Source organism: Myiozetetes cayanensis, unplaced genomic scaffold, assembly GCF_022539395.1.
Source record: "Myiozetetes cayanensis isolate MyiCay16 unplaced genomic scaffold, myiCay2020 scf20-37, whole genome shotgun sequence".
Lineage (NCBI taxonomy): Eukaryota > Metazoa > Chordata > Aves > Passeriformes > Tyrannidae > Myiozetetes > Myiozetetes cayanensis.
In genome coordinates, this window is record NW_026087412.1 from 3,730,851 (window position 1) to 3,753,491 (window position 22,641).

Consider the following 22,641-nt stretch of genomic DNA (forward strand, 5'->3'; position numbering starts at 1 on the left):
CTAAATCAGAAGAGCAGCAGGCATGGCCTGCTGAGGAAATAAGCACCCAAAAGACTTGGGGCTTTGGGGCTGGGGATGCCCTCATCAGCCAAGCCAAGCATTTCTGCCTCCAGCCAAGGCTCCTCCTGACAGATACGGGGTTGCTGGTGCGGGTAAGTCAAAAGCCAGAGGGCATTAAATGGGCATAAAAACACAGAAGGATCAAAGAAAAGTCCCCTGCTCCTGAGAAACCAGATGCCCAATTTCTTGGGACGAATGGAAGTTTTTCTGGTGAGACTCATCCTCTCCCACACATCTGTTAGAGTTTCCCAGGCTCAGTGCTTCGAGCATCACATTTTTCTAGCAACTGGTTAAATATTCAACAGAGCAAACTGCCTGGGCAAATTGGCTGGAGAGAAATGTTTTTACATGATGACCTGAGATCAGAACTTGTGGCGTCCCAAAGGACTTATTTCCATGAGCCTCTGAGTTCAGATAAGCCAGTTCCAGGGACCGTTTGAGCCAGGTCCAGGCTTTAAACCCCTTTGACCCCTCAGACTCATTTACAACCTGAAATCGAGATGACACAACTTTTTTCTTTTTTTTTTTTCATTGTAACTATCTCGACACCAATAAAAAAAATAAAAAAAGACTTATCACAGTACGATTCAAACAAACCTGTATTTTGCTCACATAAAATAACTTCAGGGACTGGTTCTCAAAATAATCCCATTCACTTCTAGGAAAAAAAAAAAAAAAAAGTTGGGCTTTAAGCTGAAACTTTAGAACCTGAGAAAACTATTTAGAAAACAGAAGAGAAAAATAATATACCAGGATGCCCTGACATGTGATATGAAAAATAACCTGGAGATAATCCTTTTCTAGTGTTATAGGCTGCTGGGAGCAGATCAGGTAGGTGACCAGAGGGAGCAGCAATTTGAAACGCTCTTATTTAGGTGAAATGCACTAAAACCCAACCTTCCCTTGAACCTCCACACATAGCAGTCCTGACATCGACCACTTTGGCACATTTTTGTGGTGAGAGCTGCCCCGTCTACCCCAGCCTGCCAAAGAGCAGTGGAGGGAGCAAACCCCCCATGTCCTATGGCAGAGGCAAGTGATCTGTGGTCTAAGAGCCACCTGAGAAAGGACTGTGGTTTCATTTATTGCAGATATTGGAGCCCCATGATCCTTACTGACTGACTACAAGCACGGTGGAGCAGAACCTGCTGAGCTCATCCCAGCAGGTCACCCTGTGGGGAAGCTGCAGCCGTGGCAGGGACATGACGCCATTCCTGCTTCGGGCACAACCTCAGGAAGCGCTTTGCGTAACAAACCCCTTTGCCCTCCCGGTGATTTGTCACCCTCTGAAAGAGCCATTGCTCTGAACGAGCCAAGCCAAGCGCACTGACTTCACTGGGCTGTGACATCCTCGGGCTGAAGTTTGCTCAAGCAATGACAGACACTCCTGGGGATGACTTTGCCAAAATGATGGCACAACAAAGCACCACTCTCCTTTAGTTTCCCCATCCTCCCTAAAATATCCAGGAAAGAACGTGATCTTACACCTTGTGCTGGAAATACATCTCACCTACATTTGCATTTGTCCAGGATTTTTTCTGCTGTTCCCTTGTGGGCCTTAAACCTTGTCTTTGACTGCATTGTAGGTAAGAAGTCGTGGGTGGAGCTGGCAGGATACTTTATTATTTCTTAACTCACTTTAAAAGGTTAAAGGACCTCAAAGAGGCATTTGTATTGGATTGGGCAAAAGAATGCAGTGCTCGGAGTTAATTAGCCATTCAGATTTCATACCGATTTTGTAGCTGTCATTTCTTAGAATGAAAAGAAATATAATGATATATTGCAAAGATTATGGAGGAAGATTGGGATGTATCAGGGATATTACTTTAACTGAAAAAAGCATCAGAAAAATGTCCTAGTTTCTGTGTAATTCCAAAGCTCAGTATATGGAACAAAACATTCAGGGGAATTAATTAGTTTTTTGTTGAGGTTTTTTGTGAGCTTTTTAAATCCCAAGGAAATCTATGTGCAGGAGGGTATCAGTCATCTATATACAGAACTACATAAAGTATCATTAGAGACCCCTCCAAATACATCGATTTTTTTTTTTTTTTAATCCAGCAGTAGTGTATCAATATTTCCACCACTGCCAGCAAAATGTAGCCTTCATTATGAAGTATTTTCCTGTGGGTAACTAAACCACTGTGTATCAGGGAAAAATAAATAGTTGCCTCCCCACATCTTCTGTCTGTGCAGAAAACAAACTCCTCGCACTGCTCTGGCAGAAGAGCTCTGGTAATTTAATGTACTGCTCCCTCCTCCCATCAGCAGCTGCCTTATCTCGCCTCATTTTACACTATCTGACCCTTTTTTTTCTTTCTTTTAACCCTATGAAGGGAAGACTCCTGAGCTTCCCAGGGCAGGACTGTGCTCATTTCCAGCTTAGCAGTTATTCGTGGCTGTATTATTACCATTTGTCTCTGTGCCAGCATCATAATCTGATTCAACAGCTCTTCTACCTGGCATTTACCTCGTAGCAACCTCCTTCCAGCCCAGCTATTATTAAGCTAGACTAAACAAACAAAGGCTTTTGGGGGCACCTCTCCAAGGGGGTGAGAAGTGCCACCAATATGCTGGACTCTCCCCAGCTGGACCCCAGTGACCCAGTGTGTTCAAGCACTGGGCAGCTCCTAGTCAGGCCAGGCACAGAAACAAGCTTCCATCTCAGATCTTATGGACAGAACATATAATAGTGTGTCCTGAACTACAATATATTTGTGTGGGTTATTTTTTTGTTGTCGTTGTTTTGGTTTGGGTTTTTTTTTCCACTTCCTACCTGATTGATTTATTCTGAGCATCCTTTTAATGCAGCTGCTCAGGCAGTGGCAAGTCTCTTGGCTGATAATATTAGCACTGTTGACTTAAGAAGGAGGTTAGACACAGTCTAGAGTGAGGGTCCTGAGATCTTCCACTGGTTTGTTTCATTAATTTGTCCTTTTTCAAAGAGCCTGAGGTACAAGCTTGGTTTTGGTTATACTTCCAGTTTTGTTGAACTACAGGAATGTGGTTCATTCAACCCAAGGTAATATTACTCTTAACCTTTCTTCCAGAATATTTGAAATTACTTGTCAGCTCAAAAGCTAAACCAGTGTCACTTCTTGCCAGTTTGGTGTTTCTCCAGTGCACAATCTGGCCTCTCCCATACAGAGGTTAGCTGAGCTCTGCATTATTAGCAGCAGTTTTTATGATCTGTACATAGAGAGTTTAAAGTACTCCACAATGACACAACTCCCCAGCAATATTTACACCCCAAGTAGCACTGCAGAGTCTCTATTGCAACGGGCCCAGCCCTGAGAATCTAAAACAAACTCCCCAAAGCATCCCCCTGCAATAGCTTTTTGTTTTCTGAACTGCTCATTCCTCTCCACACCTGTGCCCCACTCATAATTGCTATTCCATAGTGTTTTTCTTACCCTGCATCATTTGGCTTCACAGCTTGTGAAAGAAACACGAGTTCTTCCACTTTACTGCCCAGCCCCCAGTTATAATTACACAGAAATCCTCCCTGCTCATCACACCTTGTTCACAACCTGGATTAGCAGCACTGCCCTCATTACGCTGCAAATAACAACATGTTGTTATTTTGCTTTCCTGAAAGCCATTAATCCATTAATCTGAGCTTCTTAGGGGCATTAGAAATGGAAAAGGAGCTTCAGTTCTCTTCTGAATCTGCTGCAAACTTTGGCTTTTCACACCTCTCCCCCTCAGCCTGTGACTGTCCTGGAAGCACAGTGGCAGCAGCCCAAGTGAGGAAGGTCAGCGCTGTGTGTCCACCGGGCACTGCGTGTTGTGCGTGACATCGTCACACAGCACTGAGATTAGATGTGCCACCAGCAAGGTGTGACCACAGCTATCACTGCAGCTCCATCTGGGCTTGGACCTTCTCACACCCTTGAGCACTGTGCCTCTGGCCCAAAAAAGCTGGGCCGGTGGGATCACCTAAACCACGATGGGAATGTAGCAAACTTCAAAATGTACCGGAGAGGCAGAGGATGGGCCTAAAAGCTCGTGGTGGTAAGGAATAAGATGCATCTAAAGGACTTTCATAGGGTGAAGAGATAATCATGCCAGCTCAGTGCAACAGCACCCAGGTGGGCAGAGACTTTGGCTGGGAAGGGAGAAGTCAGACTGGGTCTTGGCTGTGAGGTTCTCCTCCTTCCCACCATTCTTGTGAGAGGGGGCTCAGCCTTGCCTGAAGATGATGCAAACAGTGGATGTTTCTCCTCTCTCCCAAAGAGGGAGGACAGGAGGACCAGCCTTCCCTGGCTCCCCTCTGAAGGTACCCAGGCCACCTCTCAAACAGGACCTCCTGACTGGCTTCTTGCACCCTCGAGCAGTTTAGGGGCACTGTTTTAATATGGGGCACATTTGTGCACAAACTAGCCCTGAGCTGGACTTTTATGTGAAAATCGGTCATTTGTTCCTGGGTCATTGACTTTCCTCTGGCATGGATTAATCACATGAGGGTTTTTTTTTGTTTATCCATTGGCTGTCTCAAGGGGATGATGGGGTTTTGTTGTTTGTTTGAAGTCAGTAGGCACAGTCCATTTGAGAGATCGTCAGGTTACAATGCAAAACCACAGCAAGACTTTGCACCTATCTGGTTTTTTATACAAGTTTTTCCAGAGACTATAATTACCCTTATAAAAGATCCAAAGAGGACAAGGATTGAGGGTTATTTTTACTGAGGATGGAGAGCCCTGCAGCAATCCTATTTCCTGAATAAACTGTACTACCCTATTTCACAACACAGTGAGCTGGGAACATTTGGATTTCAAGGCTACGTCAAAATGTGCAAAGAGGAACTCTGGAGAAGCAATCACTGCTGTGACTCGTTCCTGAATGGGAAAGCCCCTATTTAATCACATGCTCTTGCAACATCTCTGAATCAAAAATGGTAGAACCCAACCCAGGCTTGGAGAGCAGTGTCATGAACTTGTCTGTTCATGCCAAACCAAAGCAGACTGTGTTTATTATAAAATAACCTGCAACTGAGCTGTCTCTGAAGGTAAGAGCAAAGGCTGGGCAAAGGTGGAATGAGATACAAGTGCTGCTGAGCTAAGGCAAGCTGATGACTCTTGGAATGTCTGATATCACCACATGGACAGAGATCCATTGATCAGTCACCTCAGCATCAATCACAGCAACATCCTCGGAGAAACAGGGCTTTTGACAGGCCACATAGTGTTATAACACCAGTTATTTGCACCCAATGCAGACAGTAGACTCCCTGCTGAAGGCAGCAGTTCTGCCTGTCCACAGGGAATTGCTCGTTTTTGAGTTCTGAACAAATCTAAATGAGGACCTAAAAAGGCTGCAGTGCACATCTGTGCAAACCATGGAGCCTCCTGCTCTAACATGATCCCCCCACTAACAAACACCACCCCAATAGCCCAGTATTCTTCACCGTCATGATCTCTTAGCACATCCATACCTCTAGGACACTTACTTTCCACACCTGGAAAGCCTTTACAAAATCTGTGGTTTTGCTTTACTTGTGCCTTTTTTTCCAGCTGCTGCAGAAAGGTGGGTGTTGGTTTCAATCCATGAGCTGGCATTTTGGAAAGGGTGGTACTTTAACTGCTTACAGTTGTGGAGTGACAGTATTTCTCTTACAAAACACCTGGCCAGGTGCCAGCAAACAAGGGGCACTTCTACAGCCTTTACAGGGGACAAATTCCTGCCTTAGTTGGAAGCTGCTTCTGACCACTGCAGGCAGCGCTTGCTCCTCGCAAGAGAAAGAGATATTTTAAACAAAAACCTTAAATTCTGTCAAAGTTAATTCATCTACCAGAAAAGATCTTGTCATACAATGTGTGAATAACCTTTTCACTTCTCTTTCCCTTTTGTAAACCAACTCTGACACCTGCTTTGGGATTTACCTTTTCATTGTAACTTGGCTTTATTTAGCTTGGTGGAGGAGCCCAGGAGCATTAGTCAATAAGAAGTCAGTTATTACTCACAGAAGAGAAACCAGCTGAAATTCTTGGCAACATATGCATGAAATAATTTGAACCTTGGACAGTTCAGCCAGGCACTTGTCACTCACACGAATCGTGTTTTTCAGATTAGCATACTTGGCTACCTTTGCCTTCCACTCCTCCTCCTTTATGACAGAAGGAGGGCCCCTAAATCATATGATTGGATAAAAATGATTGCACAGTGCCAAGCACTCCTATTTCCCACAGACGTGGGACAAACACGTCAGGGCAGAACTCAAAGCCAGTCAGAGAAGAACTGAAATGAACCTTCTTCCCACCTTCTCTACAGAGACATGGGCCCTTGTGCTTCTTTTTGTAGCCCTCCTGCTAGTGTGAGTAAAATATTCTTTATTGATTCTTTGCTCCTGCCTTTTTCCTCTTCTTGCCATCATTTGCTTCCGCGCAGCTAATCTGCTGGAGAGCAAACAGTAGGTGTGATTTCCAGTTTTCCAGCATCTAGCCAGGCTCTGGGAAGTAGCAGAGGAGTTCTAAATAGACTGTACAGATGTGTGATCTTGCTCCAAGGTTTGGAGTATTCTCACCCAGCTATGATCTTGCTGCTAAACATCAAAGGAATAATTGAATAATGATGGTGCCAGGTATTGGTTACCAGCAGGGTGCTGGCTTCAGGCAGGATTATGATCCCTTAGGTTATTTTCCAAAGACATACAGCTGTGCCTCCCTGGCTGAGGCTGCTGTGGAGGAGAGTCAGCAGAAGATGACCCTGCTGCACAGGTGGAGAGCAGCAGACCAGAAAAAGAATATTCATAGAGTCAGTTCTTACTCCTCCTGCATCCTACAGTGCCCAGGTAAGATGCTCCACTCACGGGCACCTGGATCTGGAGGGAACCTTTCCAGGAATTTGATTTGCCTAACACCTGCAGGGACAGCATCCCACATCCATCCTCACAGCCCACCCTTGCTGGGGGAAGAAGTGAAGCCCAGAGCAAGGTCAGACACCTGCTCCTGGCTTTTCAGACAAACTCCCACAGGCAGAAATGTACCCAAGGGGAGCTGTGCTGGTGAAAAAAATTCTCTCCTTGGCTTTGCTGATGCCATTCAGCACTGTTGGCTGAACCCCCTGTGCTGGGACACAGCATCTCTGCTGGCAGCCAACAAGGCTGAGCTGACAAACTGGGTAGTATTGACAAGCCCTGAGGCAGGGACAGCGTGTTGCTAACCATAAACCTTAACGATTAATGTGGTGCACACGAGCACAGCCCATTTGTCTGCCCTGGCAATGCTCCAGCCAAAGCAGCTCTGTAAGTTTTAGCCATATTTTTCAGTCCTTTTCCTGGGATTTGGATCACTCAAAAGCCTGTTTGGGGCAGACTCTTAAAAAAACCCAAAATCCAGTACCAAACCAACCAAACCAAAAAAAGCCATCCTCATTATTGACCCAAACCCTCCTATTTCAGTAACTTTTTGGTCATCTAAGATTGCTGGTTACCAGACTTCCACAGCCCACAGACCCTTGTAATTCTGTGGTGACAAAAGGGACCAAACCCAGATCTTTATGCTCTGATATTTAAAATAGAAATTTCACTGCCTTGGCACAGGGAGGTTGTTTAGATGCTTCTTATCCATCTGAGGCAATACTGTTCCAGTTCACACATGAGGGAATCTCAGACATTTCTGGTTCACATAGATGGTAGGAAGAAATAATGATTATTCCCTGGCTTCACACTGAATGGTCCTTCTCAGCCTGCAGAAAACCCTGACATATTTTAGTTGTGTTAGACTTTTTTCCCTATATTTTAGACTGTGTTTTCCTGGCTGTGTTTCAAGTGGATTAAGCCTAGCCTATGCTCCTACAGTATTTCTGGGTTTTGTAACCAGTCCAACCTGACATTTCCTGGTCCTCCCACAGCCCTGGCTAGCCTATTAAAAACAAGAATTCACAAACATTTGATATCTAGTACTGAATTAACCTTTGACAGAAGAGATTAAACATTGACAAACTGAGATCTGTGAAATCTTTCTGCACCTGAAACCGCCCAGTTCCCTGTTTTTCACCTGCCCTGTTTAGGCCATAAGATGGGATCTGCTTCTGTGCTGTGGCAGAACCTGTGCAGGGTCTGGGGTCTCATTTGGGGTCCCCAAAAATTTAGAAAAGTATTACTAATTGCAAGGAGAAACCCCTCACTAAGTCTCAGCCTGGACTCTGGTTTTCCAGATAAGCATCCCCAAGATCCTGGCTGAGCAGCTGCTGCCTCCTGGCCCAAAGAGGACCTCTGAAAATATCCCCTGCCAAACCTTTGCCATTTTACAACCCTTCTGCAATGAACTGCTCACTTGGGAAGCTGCAGCTACTAACTAAAACCAAATATTTTGAGGTGCTCTTTCAACACAGCCAAACATGAGCTTCAAAGGGCTGCAGCCTCTTGTTGAGAAACAGAAAGCCCTGAGGTAGAAGTAATAACTTTAGAGCTGCCAAAAAAGGGTGCTTCAGAGGAAAGAAATCTGCAAAGCTGTCAATAAAATCTAAAGAGAAAACCATCAAGACAAGACTTCCACTGAGCTACCGCTGGACTAAGGGAGCAATAAATAAAATTAAAGTACAGTTTGACAAAAGCCCTGTTTGGGACATCACTTCTGGCACTGCTTTGATTTCTCTTCAGTAAAAATGTGTAAGCCTGGTTGGTGTTCCTTCTCCCAGCTCTCTCTTCTGCCTCTCCTTTGGTTGGCAATGAGCTCCTCTTTGGGCTTTTGCTAAAGGCTTCAAGGTACTGTTTCCTCTGGAGCACCTATGGAGACAGCTGCTTTCACATCAAAGCGATCCCTCTGAAGCTCTGTGTGGCAGCAGTGAGCCTTTCTGTGTTCATTAAGTAGTTTTTACAGGGCAATTTTCATTTGGGCCACTTTTTCCAGCTCCTGCGTCAACTTCCTCCACTTCATCTCCAAAGGGATGTTGCTGCAGTCTCCAGGTCTAAGAGAACTCACAGCCCCAATTCCACAGTGATGTAACACCCTTGTCTTTTCTGTCCCACAGATATGGGACCTGGCCATTTGGTTTGTTCAAGAAGTTGGGTATTCCTGGGCCAAGACCTCTGCCTTTCTTTGGGACGTGCCTGGAATATCGCAAAGTGAGTGGCTGGAGCCTTCCTGGCTCCACAGATATCTGCCTTTGCTCGTACAGCTGGAGCTGAGCAGATACACGGGGATGATAAGCTATCTCCAAATGCCAAGCTCCACTGCAACACATGGGTTGTGCAGTGTGTGGGATAAGGCTCAGCAGCACAGACCACGGGGTAGACCCAGAGGAGCCCTCCTGGGTGGCTGATTTACAGCTGGGCTTTGCCAGTGCCCTGGCAAACAGCTCATTCACAAGCACAGGGTACATTCATGCTGTCCACGATGTTTTGGGGAGGAGAACTCAGAAGGTAGCTCTGAACATCAGTTTACAGCTGTTCCTCCCAGCCCACCATCTCCAAAATTGTCCTCTCCACTGCATCTGCTCTGAGATAATTCAGCACCAGTTCGGCCAGAGTTCAAATGTTTGGCCAATGCTCTCAGGCACATGGTGGGATTTTTGAGGCTGCCCTGTGCAGTGCCAGGAGTTGGGCTTTGATGACTCTTGTGGGTCCCTTCCAACTCAGGATATTCTATGATTCTATGAATATTTTTTAAATTGCTTTCCACAGGGCTTCTTGGATTTTGACAGTAGCTGCTTCAAGAAATACGGGAAAATCTGGGGGTGAGTAAGAACCACTGATCTCAAAGGGGAGAAAACAATTAATTAGAAGAGCTCTCTTTTCTCTCCCTGCAGCCCTGACAGTCCCAGCAGGGTGAGCACAGCAATGACAGGTGCTGGTGGTGGCTGACACTGAAGGCTGACGATGCAGGGCTGTGTCACTGTCACACCTCACAGACATTGCTTTGACCGATACCAGCTTAAACCTGGTAACAAAAGGCCCTTCCCTGTTCCTAACAAAATCAGCAGCAGAACTATTTACTTAAGCAGCAATTTGAAACTGGGAGGTTGGGTTCCTCTGGTTTACCAACAGCAGAGGAATGTGAGTGGCTCCCAAGACTGAGTGAAGAAGCTGATCCAAAGACTTCCTTGTGCTGCTGATCCAAACCTGCTGCCGTGGGAGCTACTGCAGTTATGGTTGTTCTGCTCTAGACATCTCTAACAGCTTTTATCACTGCTGTTATAACTTGGGCTACAAGCTTGTATATCCTCTATGATGCATCCATTGGTCCCTATAGCAGCTTTAAAAAAAAATGGAGTCTGGAAAACGTATCTTTACATAAGTGGGAAAAGCTCATAAATCTCCTTAATCTACATCTGTTCCAGGAAAGCATTCTGAACTGGCAGCTTAAAAGACAAAAACAAGGATTGAGTTTCATCTCCAAGGATGTTTCAGTGCTGTCAGCCCAAGTCTCCAGACACCCAACTCAAGAGCCTGAAAGGGGTCGAACAAGTTTCCTTCTAATACTGTAATGTGTTTAAGTGCCTGGAAAAACACGGAGAGTCAGGGGAGAGAGTGGAGACACTTGCTTCATTTAGTATCTGGTCCTTTGAGCTACTGAGCCCTGCTCATTTCCCAGTGAATTTGGAAGGTGTTTAGCCCCCTTTATCATTTACAAAACCAGATGGGAGAAGGTCTGGGAGTTCTTTTCCATCTCTACTTTCTACATTTATGTGCTTAAACAGCAAGGCTGGTGATGGAGGAGCATTTGTTTAACATGTTGTTTTACGGGCATCGGCCAAACCTTGCACTTCAACCATCTGGGGTTATTTATCTGCCTCCTCTTCTCCCCCCACCAGGATTTACGATGGCAGGCAACCTGTGCTGGGTGTCACAGACCCCCAGATCATTAAATCTGTGCTGGTGAAAGACTGTTACTCCACCTTTACCAACCGGAGGGTAAGAGCAGAGCGTCGTGAGGTACCACCGAGTCCAGAAAACAACCTGCAGGAGGGGCCAGGATGCCAAGAAGCGTCCTTTGGGGAGGAGTGGCTGCACTACAGGGATTGCTGTGCACGACCACTGTATGTCACTGTTCCCCTGCCTTACAGCCTGGGACTGCACACCCGGGCTGGCAGAGGGAGCCGAGAATCAGACAAATTCTGTTCTCTCACACACACACACATCTATATATGGATAAATCTGAGTCTGTGTGAGCATGCAGGAACCTGTAAGGGTCCAGCTAGCACACATGCCACCAGCTAGGAAGCAGTGGGATGCAGGGTTGTGACACAGTGAGGTGTGGGCACAGGCAGATGTGCAGGTGTTGAGCTTGGGGGGTTACTTGTTCTGGGGCTGGAAATGGCATCTCACAGCTGGTTTGCTGGCGGAAAGGGGATTATTTAAGTACGTGTGCCTTGAGAGAGGCTGTTTGTCAGGCCATAGCCTGCTGCCAGCAGTATGAAATAGCCTGGGCAAGGACTTACATGCCACATTCCCATCCTTGCAAGGAAGCTGCTCTCTTTTCCGAGGTTAACACCTTGTCTTTTTCCCTGTCTAGCGTGTGGATCTAGCAGGGGTGCTGAGCAACGCTATCTCATTAGCTGAAGATGAACAGTGGAAAAGACTTCGTACTGTGCTCTCTCCAACCTTCACCAGTGGGAAACTAAAAGAGGTAAAACACAGAGGAGCAGGTACAGACTAAATCAGAAAGCCAGTAGGCAGCGTTTTCAGGCTGAGATTGTCACAGGGGCCTGATTTCTTCAGTCAGAGCCTGGCAACTGTTTAATTTATGCCTAATTTGAAACAGAAAAGTCTTAAAATAAAACCTTAGCAGAGAGATCTTATTTGTAAATATTCATGAAACTCCTTGTAGTCTTCATGAGCCTGTCTAAAAGGAGTAAAATGTACTGTACTGAAGTGACCATACCTGGTTTGTGTTACAGATGTTCCCTATAATGAAGCACTATGGGGAAGTTTTGGTGAAAAATATTGAGAATCAATTGAAAAAGGACAGCTCACTGTCTGTGAAGGAGTAAGTAGCTGCCAGGAGCAGCAGGCAGAGCAAACCTTGTTAGCAAGTGCTGCGGTTCATTCGTTACCAGCAACGCAGATCCCTCCCTGGGTCAGCCACAGCTCTGAAATGAGGGATGGGGCCTGCTGGAAGCCTGGCTGGAAACTTGAAAGGCAAAATTTAAACTGGGATCTTAGCAAAACTTCCTAGAGGTGGAGGTCCTGAGAGAATTCTTCCCGAGGGAATTAGATGGGGAGGAAAATGTTCTAGCACGGCTTTGTGAATCCACAGATCCAAGATGCTCCAAACCTGCCAGGAAAACCCAGTTTTTCCTGCATATACTCAGGATCTCTGTGCACCAGCTTCTTATACCACAGGACACTGGGGTTGCTGACCCCTCTGTCCAACACACAGCACTGTCCATCATGTGCCCCACTGCTGGGTGGAGCGAGGCTGCAGAGTGGCCCCAAGTGTGTTGTCCTCATGTGCACCCTCTGTATGGACTCTGGAACAAAACCCTCTATTTCATCCTCAATTTCAAAGCACAAATGCAGAAGGGGCAGCTGCACACCAGTAGTCACACACCAGCAGAGCTCTCCCCTAAAGAAAAAAACCATAAAGGAGAGGGGCTGGACAGTTTGTAACATTATAGGGCTGTGCTGGGTTGAACAAGACCATTTTCAGGGCATGTTTGAAGCAAGGGGTGTTGCCTCCCCTCCCCAAGAAGCCAACATGCTCGAGAGCCACATGCTGTCCTTCCACTAACCCATTCCTGCAGCTCCATGCTGTTTCAAAATCCTGGGAAAAGCTGTCTGACTTCAAAACCTATGCAGGTTTGAAACCAAAGCTCTCTAAAAATCTACCCCTTTCACTGTGTTTTTCAGTCACCACTGAATTTTCTTTTCAATTTTTCTTTTCTTACCATCCAATTTTCTTTTCAAAACTAGGGCAGGAGGTCTTATGAGAATTTATGTTTGACTGTCACATAGGCATTAGGAAAAAAATACATTCTCTTAGTCCAAATATTTAACCACAGTCCATCTCTTCCACCTTTCCTCAGCATCTTTGGAAGCTACAGCATGGATGTTGTCACCAGCACTTCCTTTGGTGTGAACATTGACTCCATGAACAACCCCAAAGACCCCTTTGTTGGAGAGATGAAGAAACTGGTCAAGTTTGACTTTTTTGACCCAATCTTCATCTTGTCATGTAAGTGACTCCAACTTATGCTTGGATAACCTCCCTTGCCAGGATGCAAGTCCTACTGGGCCTTGTCTCATCATTTCCTCATTATTAGCTTCATGCTAAAACTCTGGCAAGGAGATGGGTGAAAGCTTCCTCCACCTTTGGCATCCACAGTGCAAGAAACACTTGAACATCCCAGCAATATCCAAAGAAGTGTTGGGAAGTAAGTGTTGAAAAGCCAGAGAGGCTTGAGGAGAGTGGTGCTGTCTGAAATGCACTTTCTGGAAGAGAGTGCTGAGTGAGGACTGTAATTAGATGCAATTTCCTCCAGTGCTATAGATTAGCAGCAATGGACCTTAAATCAAAGTTAGATATCTTGCCAAAGCCCAGGGAAAGTTGAGATCTGTGCACAGAGGAGACTCTGGTGCTGTAGATTTTAGGAATATGTACAAAAGCTCAAGACTCTATGATGAAGGGAATGCTCTGAGGGGGACTTGAAAATGTTTGTGTGAGCACAGCAGGGCAGTGGACAGCTCAGCCTGAAAAAGGAGTTCAGAATTTTCAATATTTCTCTTCTGAGCCACATTCCTGCTGTAGTACTGTACAATGTATGGAAGTAACCTGTCCTTGGAAAGCAGTGCCATAGAAATAGGAGGTGGAATATGCCTTGGTCATCTCTTAAAGGAATTATACCCAGCTTAGTTGTGCCCATTTGACAAGTCTGGGAGAGGGTTGCATCTAAAACTATCCCAAGGGAACGAGAAAGAGGAAAAAAAGGGCAAAGTCCAGGCTTTCCTCAGGTAAAGAAATTAAAAAAGGAAAGAATTTCTCAGAAGCATCATTACTTCCTCAGTGACATCCACAGCTATCTGATGGGAGATGCAGTTTGTTTACAATGTGCAATTGAGTTCTTCATTTGTTTTTCAGTTGTATTCCCATTTATTACTCCTCTCTTGGCCAAGATGAATTTCAGCTTCTTCCCCGCTGATGCTGTAGATTTTTTCATGAGATCCATTGCCAAAATTAAGAAGGAACGTGAAAAGGAGGCTCACAAGGTAAGGGAGTGTGAATTTGATAGCAATTGTGACAAAGTACACTGGAGTGAAATATAATTATGGTGATGATATCAAAGGTAAAGCCAAAGTACAATGACACAACAAAACCCTGAATTTACTCAAGTGTAAATACTTGATTTTAATACTGTCAGAAAAGCCCGACCTGACCAGTCCTGGCAGAGAGTCAGGTGGACTTTGTACATCTGTGATCTGAAGCTAAATCCAGATAAAGGCTCAGCAGAACTGGACTAAGGTTTAGCCTGCAGAACTTGTAATGAATCAGAGTAAGAGACTCCCTGAAGAAGATTAGGCAGAGGATGAGGGAGCACAGAAGAATCAGCACATAAACAGCAAAACCACTTTTAGGATTGCAACTTCTCCTCTAGCTTTTAAAAAACTGCAGCTGCTTCCTGGCAAAATTCTCCATTTTAAAGTTTGGGTCCCTGTCCCAAAATTCATTCAAGACACTGTTCTCCCAGCCAATGGCTCAACAAAAAGGACAGACAGGTTTCCAAATTAAAAAACAAGTGTTATGTTCTTCAATAAGGAAGTCATGTGCATTTTGGGGACACTTGTAGCTCAAAAATTGTGCTCAGGCTATGAAATTTGCTTATCTGGACCTTCCAAGGAACCTGTCACCAAAGAAACTCTCCTGCTTTCCCTCTCAGGGCAGGGTAGATTTTCTGCAGCTGATGATCGAATCCCAGCACTCAGCCAACCACGAGAACAAGGAAGCAAATCACTCATATAAAGGTAACAAATACTCATTATGGGAACAGGGGCTGTGGGAGTGAGGAGAATATGGGGAGCTGTTCAGGTCACCACCACCTCCACTGACCAGCAAGCACCAGGGCTAAGATCCTTGGCCAGGGAGTAGGACTTCAGCATCAATCATTGATGCTCAGGAAATCATCTGTTTCCTCTGTCAAATTACTTTTTCCAGTCAGACAGAGTAGCTACAAACATGTTACAGAAAACAACTGCAACAAACCTGCCTCAACCCCACCTGTTGAGCACAGCAACCTGGTCTTTGCTGAGACCATCAACCAACACCAGTTCTGCTCATGTCCTATGTCCTCTCTCCTCCCAGCCCTGACAGATACAGAGATCCTGGCCCAGGCATTCATCTTCATATTTGCTGGGTACGAGCCCACCAGCAACACCCTTGGTTACCTGGCCTACGAGCTGGCCATGCACCCCGATGTGCAGCAAAAGCTGGTGCAGGAGATCGACGCAGCTTTACCCAACAAGGTGAGGGGATGCTGAGTGATGGTGAGCACCCTCTGCCCCTGCTGCCCTCCTGGTTCAGTCAGGACAACGAGAAATCTTTATCTCTTAAACGCCCTCCCCGTGGCTTTCCCAAGAGCTCCAAGAGACACACACTGAGACAACTCAGCCCTACAATGATTTTCCTTTGGCAGCTGAAACCTTCCAGCCACCCCGCTGCACAAACCCATTTGCCATCCTCTGCACCCATGAACAAGTGGATGTGGATTTCCAGGCATTTCCATAACTCAGGAAGGCAAAACACGAAACCAATTACTCAGCTTCTATCTTGCATGTTTTTATCCTACCTTGTTTCATCAGCACTTGGGGCAGTGGGGGCTGAGGACACTCTGGTCTCCACGGTTATTTTAGGACAATCCAATTCTCACGCCGACATACCTGGTCCTGTCATCCTACAGGCTCCTCTCACATACGATGCAGTAATGAAACTGGAATATCTTGACATGACACTGAGTGAAACCCTTCGGATGTATCCCCTTGGAGGGCGGCTTGAGAGGAACTGCAAGAAAGATGTAGAAATAAATGGAGTGACCATTCCCAAAGGAACTATTGTGATGATCCCACCCTATGTCCTGCACCGCAACCCCGAGTACTGGCCAAACCCAGAAGAGTTCAGGCCAGAAAGGTACAAAAAGCATAATAACAGGGAAGAAATATCATGCTGCTTTTTCCTCACTTAGTAATTAAGCATTAATCTCTGATTAGCTTCCTAACAGTGTGCTTCCTATCTTTTTACAAACATTATGGATAAGAAATTGCAGGCTCATGGGAATGTCGTTTTAAGAAGAAAATGAGCTTTGCACTTAAAGCAGGGTTTCAAATAACAATCCTATTGAGACAATAACACTGATCACAGGATCTTGTACCCAGTTTTTAGGCTTGCTGAGAAGGGGTAGATGGTAAGTTTTTGTAACTGCTGGCCATCCTCTATATAATCCTCATTGCTGAACATGTTCCCTTCACACAGGCTTCTACTAAATTTGCCAGAGTTGATCTTTCCAGAATTGCCTTCCCTCCTTGTTTCCAAGGAAGTGATAACCTTTCCTAGCTGGTTATTTTTGTAGATGGTATCTATCCCATTCCCAGTAATACTGAAGCCATAGGCTGCTCCTAAACAAAACAACCTGTTTCTCTCTCACTAAATACAACAGATAGGAAGTATCAGTCACCTTGGGACAGCATGTTGCCTAGATTTTCACCTTGCTTCCAACTTCTAGCAATCTAGATGGACAGAATTAAAACCAAACCCTCAAGTGGGATCCCACCCTGCCCTGGAGGAGGGCTCTGACACAGCACTCGATTGCTGGGGTATCCTGAGACACCTTGGGGAAAAAAACCCAAACAAATCTCTGCAAGGCACCAGTGAGAGTTCTCTGGATAAATAACATATGTAAGTTTCGGTTTTCGCTGCCTTCATTTCTTTTCCCAACCCGTGTCATTATCCAGGTTCAGTAAGGAAAACAAAGAGTCCATGGACCCCTACACGTACCTGCCCTTCGGGGCTGGTCCCAGGAACTGCATCGGGATGCGGTTTGCTCTCCTCACTCTGAAAGTTGCCATCGTCTCCCTGTTGCAACATTTCACCTTCCAGACCTGCAAAGAAACTCAGGTGAGGAGCCCATTATGGTTTGATGCTCTCAGGTGAAGAGGTGGGTGCTGAGTTTCTCACCACGGGTGCCAACACCAGGCGCTTTGCACTTCCAGGCACTACGGACCCAGTTTGTGCCTAAACCGTGGCCAAGTTTCTTTCCTTTAATCCCTACTCATTTAATTTGTCTATCTCCAAGTGTGTTTTTCCTCTTATTGTTGCAGATCCCGATCAAGCTGAGTTCAAAGGGGCTCTTAATACCAGAGAAGCCGATTATTCTGAAGTTGGTTCCCCGGACCAACACTGCGCCCGCAGGGAAGTAAAACCCAGCTGTGCCTGCCACAGTCCCCCAGCAACCAGTGAATACTGTGCTAACAGAGGGATCACACATCACAGGAAATCTCTCCACACGTTCAGACACACAAGAGCAGCTCTAGTTAATTCTGGAAGCAATTACTACATATTTACTAATAAACATAGCTGTCAGAAATGTAACGTGGATCACTGGGCAGTGACAATACACAGCCCCCTTAATTCTGATTGCAGAAAACAAGAAATAAATCCAAATGAGAAGCTGTGCATCCACTTCTAAGGGGACTTCTCCATCTGGAGAGAAGGAATTACTGTCGCATTCCAAGAAAAACAAGGTGTGATGGAAATTCGAGCCGCCAGAGCCTGCCGGGCAGGGACGGGCGCCGTTCTTCGGGGTGTATCGATGCTTGAAATTTCACGTGTTATAATTGAGACAACTGGTGTGAGACTACATCCTAGTTACCAAACCCCTCTTGTGCCATGTGTTAATTAAACTAAAGTGTGTACAAATACTGTCATTAAAAATGTTTGAGAGCTGCTCTGTGTTGTGTATAGCGGGCTGATCACTTCCTATTTAAAAACCGCATTCAGCCTCAACCCTTGAAATTAGCCATGTACATTGCTTTCCACTTAATTTAATGAATCAGATCCTTCATTTAAAGCGATCAAACCCTCCCATTTGTATGGTATTTTACAAACACTTTAACTCCCACCTCTTAGTTTGATTAAGAGGTTGCCTTCAGTTCAGCACCGGCCAGCCCTTTTCCGTGCTGGAGTGACAGAGGATGGATTACAGAGAGGAGCAGCTCACAGGAGGTGGGGACAGCACTGCAGGAAGGCCATTGCTCCTGGAGAAACAGTCTGGACACAACCTGCAGCTGAGCCTTGCCTCCCAGAGCTGTGGATGGTTTTAGACATTGCTCATAGTGGGGTTTTAGGTTGCTGTGAGCTGCTCCAGCCTTGAACTGTTTCAGAGCACTCTATGGTTTGGGCCCTATGGGCTGGTCCTGCTGTCAGAGGGTGCCCTGACCAAAGGGTTTATGCCATCCCTGACCATATGAACAGGGAACATCAAAAAGCAGCTGGGAGTTTCTCCCAGATTTGAATTTCACACACCAGTTCACGCCAGGGTATTGTGCTGGTCCTGGTGCCTACAAACTAAGGCAGACTCCAGTAAAACAGGGAAGGTTTTCACAAGAGCTGCAAACCAAATGAAAACCCTTAACTTTCTCCTGGGATTCTTCAGTCCAAGGTATTATTTGCTGCATCATGGTCTATAATTTTCTCCTGTGGCCACATGCTTTTCTCTTTAGTCTGTCAGACAAAACTGCAACATGACCCAAATGCTACAATGCCACATAGTACAAATTTATTCAGGAATTCAGGTCCATTCTTTAACAATGGTGATTAAAGGATTTGGGAGCAGATAGCCAACAGGGAAGTGGATTCCTGATCACTAGAAATCCCCAAATCAAAGCTGTCCACTTTTCTGGAAGATACAGCAACATTCAGCAGGCTCTAATTCAAGAGTAAGCAGCTTGTGCTGTCCCAAAAGGCAGATAAAGCAATTATAGTGCTCCCTTCTGATTCATCATCTGTGATAGACTGTTTGGGTTGTGCTGTGTACACAGCAAGGCAGTTGGGAGTGTTGCCAATGAGGCCCTTCCTCACTTTAATCTGTTGCCCATCTCTTACCAGGGCTTAAAACCATCAGTGGAAGAGCTGGGCTTGCCTGACTGCTGTGATGCTGCAGTGGTTTTGATGGGGAGAATGCAATACCCCTGTACAGACAATTTAGTTTTAAAAAAAGGTATTTTCCCTGTAGAAGAATAGAACTATGCAAAACTAACTCAGATTTGAGCAAAGGGAAAGAAAGGGGAGGCCATCACAGAAGCAGAAAGGCACTTACACACCAAACAGCTGCTCTGAAGTCAAGTCAAGTCGTTTTGGTGTCTCATGAGCAAAACCAGGAGCCTTTGCAGGGTGCTCAGAACCAGGAAGGGTTAATCCAGCCACACCCCGAGCCAGGCAGTCCCTGCCCAGCGTGTGGCATCTCCGGGAATGAAGTCATTAGTGTAACTGTACAGATCATTCTTCCAAATGTGAAAAATGTGACTAATTTTCCGGCTTCAGCCAATTATGACCTGCCAGGACTATCATAACAGCCCATAAATAATGTGTAACAAAATCATGGTAATGAGTCTTCTAGAAGAAAATTGGATCCTCTGTGTCTCAACTCCATAAAATTACTTTGCTTGTAAGGGCTGCCTCCATCATTCCCAGCACTTTCCACTGCTTTGCCGGCCACCCCTCAGAAATGACTTGGCCAAGAGTCTGCTGGTCCTGGGAGCTGGGCATTCATCAGGTTTGTTTTTGCTGGTTTGGCTGTTTCCTCTTTAAATGAGACCCAGCACTGCTTAACATGACTTTTGAGTGGTTTTTTGCTGACAGAACAAATTTACTGCATCCACATTCCTGGCTGATTCATAGAATCTTTAGTTGGAAAGGGCTTCCAAGACCATCAAATCTACCATTAATCCAGCACCACCATGTTCACCACTAAACCAGGTAAACCATGGCCACAAGTAACACATCCTTTTGAAGCACCACTGCCCTGGGCAGGCAGTTCCAGTGCTTGACCACTGTTTCAACACATCCTTGGCAGGTCTGGGACACTGTATTGTCCAAAATAGCTGGGTCTCATCAGAGGAAAGAAAACAGAGTATAAGGCAGAAGTTAATTGTGGGGACACTTCTATTTTACCTCCTCACCCGAATCCTCTCCCAAGTTCCAAGTAAGAATGAAAAAAGAACGAAGAAAATAGATGTTTCACCAGCATTTTAAAGCACATGGTTTTCTCAAAGACTGTACAACCAAGTCCCACCCGAGAAGTTATTTTCACATCACTGTGCAGGGTAACAAACTCACACCTGGTGGAACACCAGCATCACTCAAGAGCTTCTGTGAGTATGCAGAAATACATTCCCCTTAACACTGAAAAGCCTACTGGGAACTTTCCAAAGGAGATCTATATCCCATGGGATGAGAACTGTTGTTGCATCCCTCCTGATGGAAGACAAAAGCTGGTTTTAAAGCGGGGAGATTTGTTTTCTGTTTCCCAGTGAACCACAGCAGAGTCACCACCACCGCTACAGTAACTTGCCTACATGATGTAGTTGATTGCAATGATCAAATGGATTTTATGAAAAACAGGCTTCCTGCTTACGGTGGGGGAATATTTCTTGTGCTTCACCAAGTCAGTTATGAGGTGTTTCAACACCAGGCTGAGCCCTGACAGAGAGAAGAATGGTCTGACTATTACCAAATTAAGTGTCCCTAAAGCATTGAAGTCTTTTGCAATTCTGCCGTGCCTTTAAAGTGAAAAATGAAACATTTCCAGGCATATTTCACCTGAAAAGAAGAATAGGCAGCATTGCTCCTTTTACCTCTACTGAGGCACAGTTTCTCTGTCACTGCTCCAGCATCAGGAGCCTGCAAGTCAAGGTGCACAAGTGGCAAAGCCAGCACACAGAGCTGGGATTGATCTCACTCCCTCCTTCCTCTCTTCATCTCCCTGTTAGAAATAACAAGCCAGCGTGGGGAATTACCAGATAGCTTGGAAACATGGAAAACCTGCAGCTGAATTTATGCACCGACATCACTTTTATCTGCTGTAATGGAGAGAATTAGGCAGATTGAATCGCTCACCACACAGATATGGAATTTTGAAAACCCTTACTATCGCACAAATGTTGACAGGATATTTTATTTACTGCATCATTAAAGGTTAAAGAGACTCATCCTCCAGAGGATTCATTTTTTTCAACTCCTAATATCAATTAAAGCTAATTTCAGCTCTAACCTAATGATTAACATAAAATATGGAACAATCTCTAACTGGGCATTTCTGTTCATTACTTCAATTTTCTTGTATTGCTGGGGCACTTTAGAGGTACTGATGTAGCTTTATATCGCCCCTGACACAGTTAATTTTCCCCTCAGAGGTTTTTTTTTCTTGTGTTCCTGAACACTTGAAGATGTTGCAAAGATGCTCAAAATACCTTTGATGATTGGGAACGAAGTTTTTAATTAACCATTTCAGAACTGATGATCAGTGATGTTCTCTATGGGCTGGATACAAATGTACCTTGTTCCTACAGCTACAACCTCCAGCTTTCATATCATTTACAGATATAATGCATAAGCCCACTCTGATGTACTTATGCAGCCAGAAGTCTGCAAATGAAGTGGGGAGGACAGTATAACTGTTCAAGGGAAAATGAAAAACCTTGCCTGCCACTTATGAACTGAAGCCAGTCCAGCACAGCTGGATGCTTTCACCCATCTTCACTTGACAAAATACTAATTCCATCCACACAGGAGTGTGGAGTGCCCAGGAAAATGAATTACAGTCCATCCCCTGGCTTTGTGCAGCCCAGCTGAGGAGGCACAGGTGCCACACCACAGTACCCTCATCCTGGGGCTGTCCAGCTGGTTTTGTTCTGGAATTGCAGGTAATAAGAATGGAAAATACATTTGGAAGATAGACCACACAGACCAACCACCAGCGTGGTGAGCAGAGTCTTGCACTAACTTGCCCTGAGCTTGTCTAACCTTTTCAGAACTTGTCTACTTGTATCCTAATTTTAGGGTATTTATTGTTAACAAGCACTAATCTGGGATCAATCTGTATCCAAAGGTCACAGTGAAAGCCAGAGGGAAGGTGAGGAGCGATCCAGATGCTCCTAAGAAGGTCAGCTGCTGCCACTCAGGCTGCTCTCCGGTGGTAACCACACATCAATCAGCCCACCAGTAGCCTTAGCGACACCCATGGGAGCAGCAGATGTCTGATGCTCCCAGTAATTATAACAGACTCCAGTAGAAACCTGCAGGATGCAGAAGTGGGGGAAACTCGCTCGCAGATTCCCCTTGCCAAGAAGGGAAGTGTTTGCCACGCTGGCTGTTGCACCCACGAGCTGTGATTACAGCTCCCATGGAGCTCTGGCCCAGGGCTCTGGACTGAGCTATGTGTGTCTCAGACAGTCCACTGAACCCACCACTCTTATTTTCTCTCATCTTTTCAAGACTGCAAGTGGCTTTCTCCTTCCCCCTCCTGCATTTTCATGCTTAGCTCTCGCTGACTGGAATTCATTTGGCTGGGAGTAAGTGAAGCCGCTCTCTTAAGTGGAAGAGCTGCCTAATAAAGTTTTAATGGAAGATATAATTTCTAATCTTTACATTACAT

At 45.4% G+C, this 22,641-nt stretch overlaps 1 protein-coding gene across 1 annotated transcript; it reads left to right on the forward strand.

Moving 5' to 3' along the window:
* The first annotated feature begins 6,210 nt into the window (after positions 1–6,210).
* LOC126641314 (cytochrome P450 3A9-like) lies at positions 6,211–17,937 on the forward strand. Its single transcript, XM_050317847.1, has 13 exons — positions 6,211–6,373; positions 9,034–9,127; positions 9,686–9,738; positions 10,816–10,915; positions 11,517–11,630; positions 11,902–11,990; positions 13,030–13,178; positions 14,082–14,209; positions 14,878–14,962; positions 15,300–15,460; positions 15,895–16,121; positions 16,943–17,105; positions 17,309–17,937. The coding sequence occupies exons 1-13, from the start codon at positions 6,303–6,305 to the stop codon at positions 17,405–17,407; spliced, it is 1,533 nt and encodes a 510-aa protein (XP_050173804.1). The 5' UTR covers positions 6,211–6,302; the 3' UTR covers positions 17,408–17,937.
* Positions 17,938–22,641: the final 4,704 nt, after the last annotated feature.

Bases quoted from the DNA above. Each gene is read 5' to 3' on its own strand.
- LOC126641314 (XM_050317847.1), top strand. From the start codon at position 6,303: ATGAACCTTCTTCCCACCTTCTCTACAGAGACATGGGCCCTTGTGCTT. The intron at 9,739-10,815 runs GTGAGTAAGAAC...TCCCCCCACCAG, and splicing joins AAATACGGGAAAATCTGGGG to GATTTACGATGGCAGGCAAC. The intron at 15,461-15,894 runs GTGAGGGGATGC...GTCATCCTACAG, and splicing joins ACGCAGCTTTACCCAACAAG to GCTCCTCTCACATACGATGC.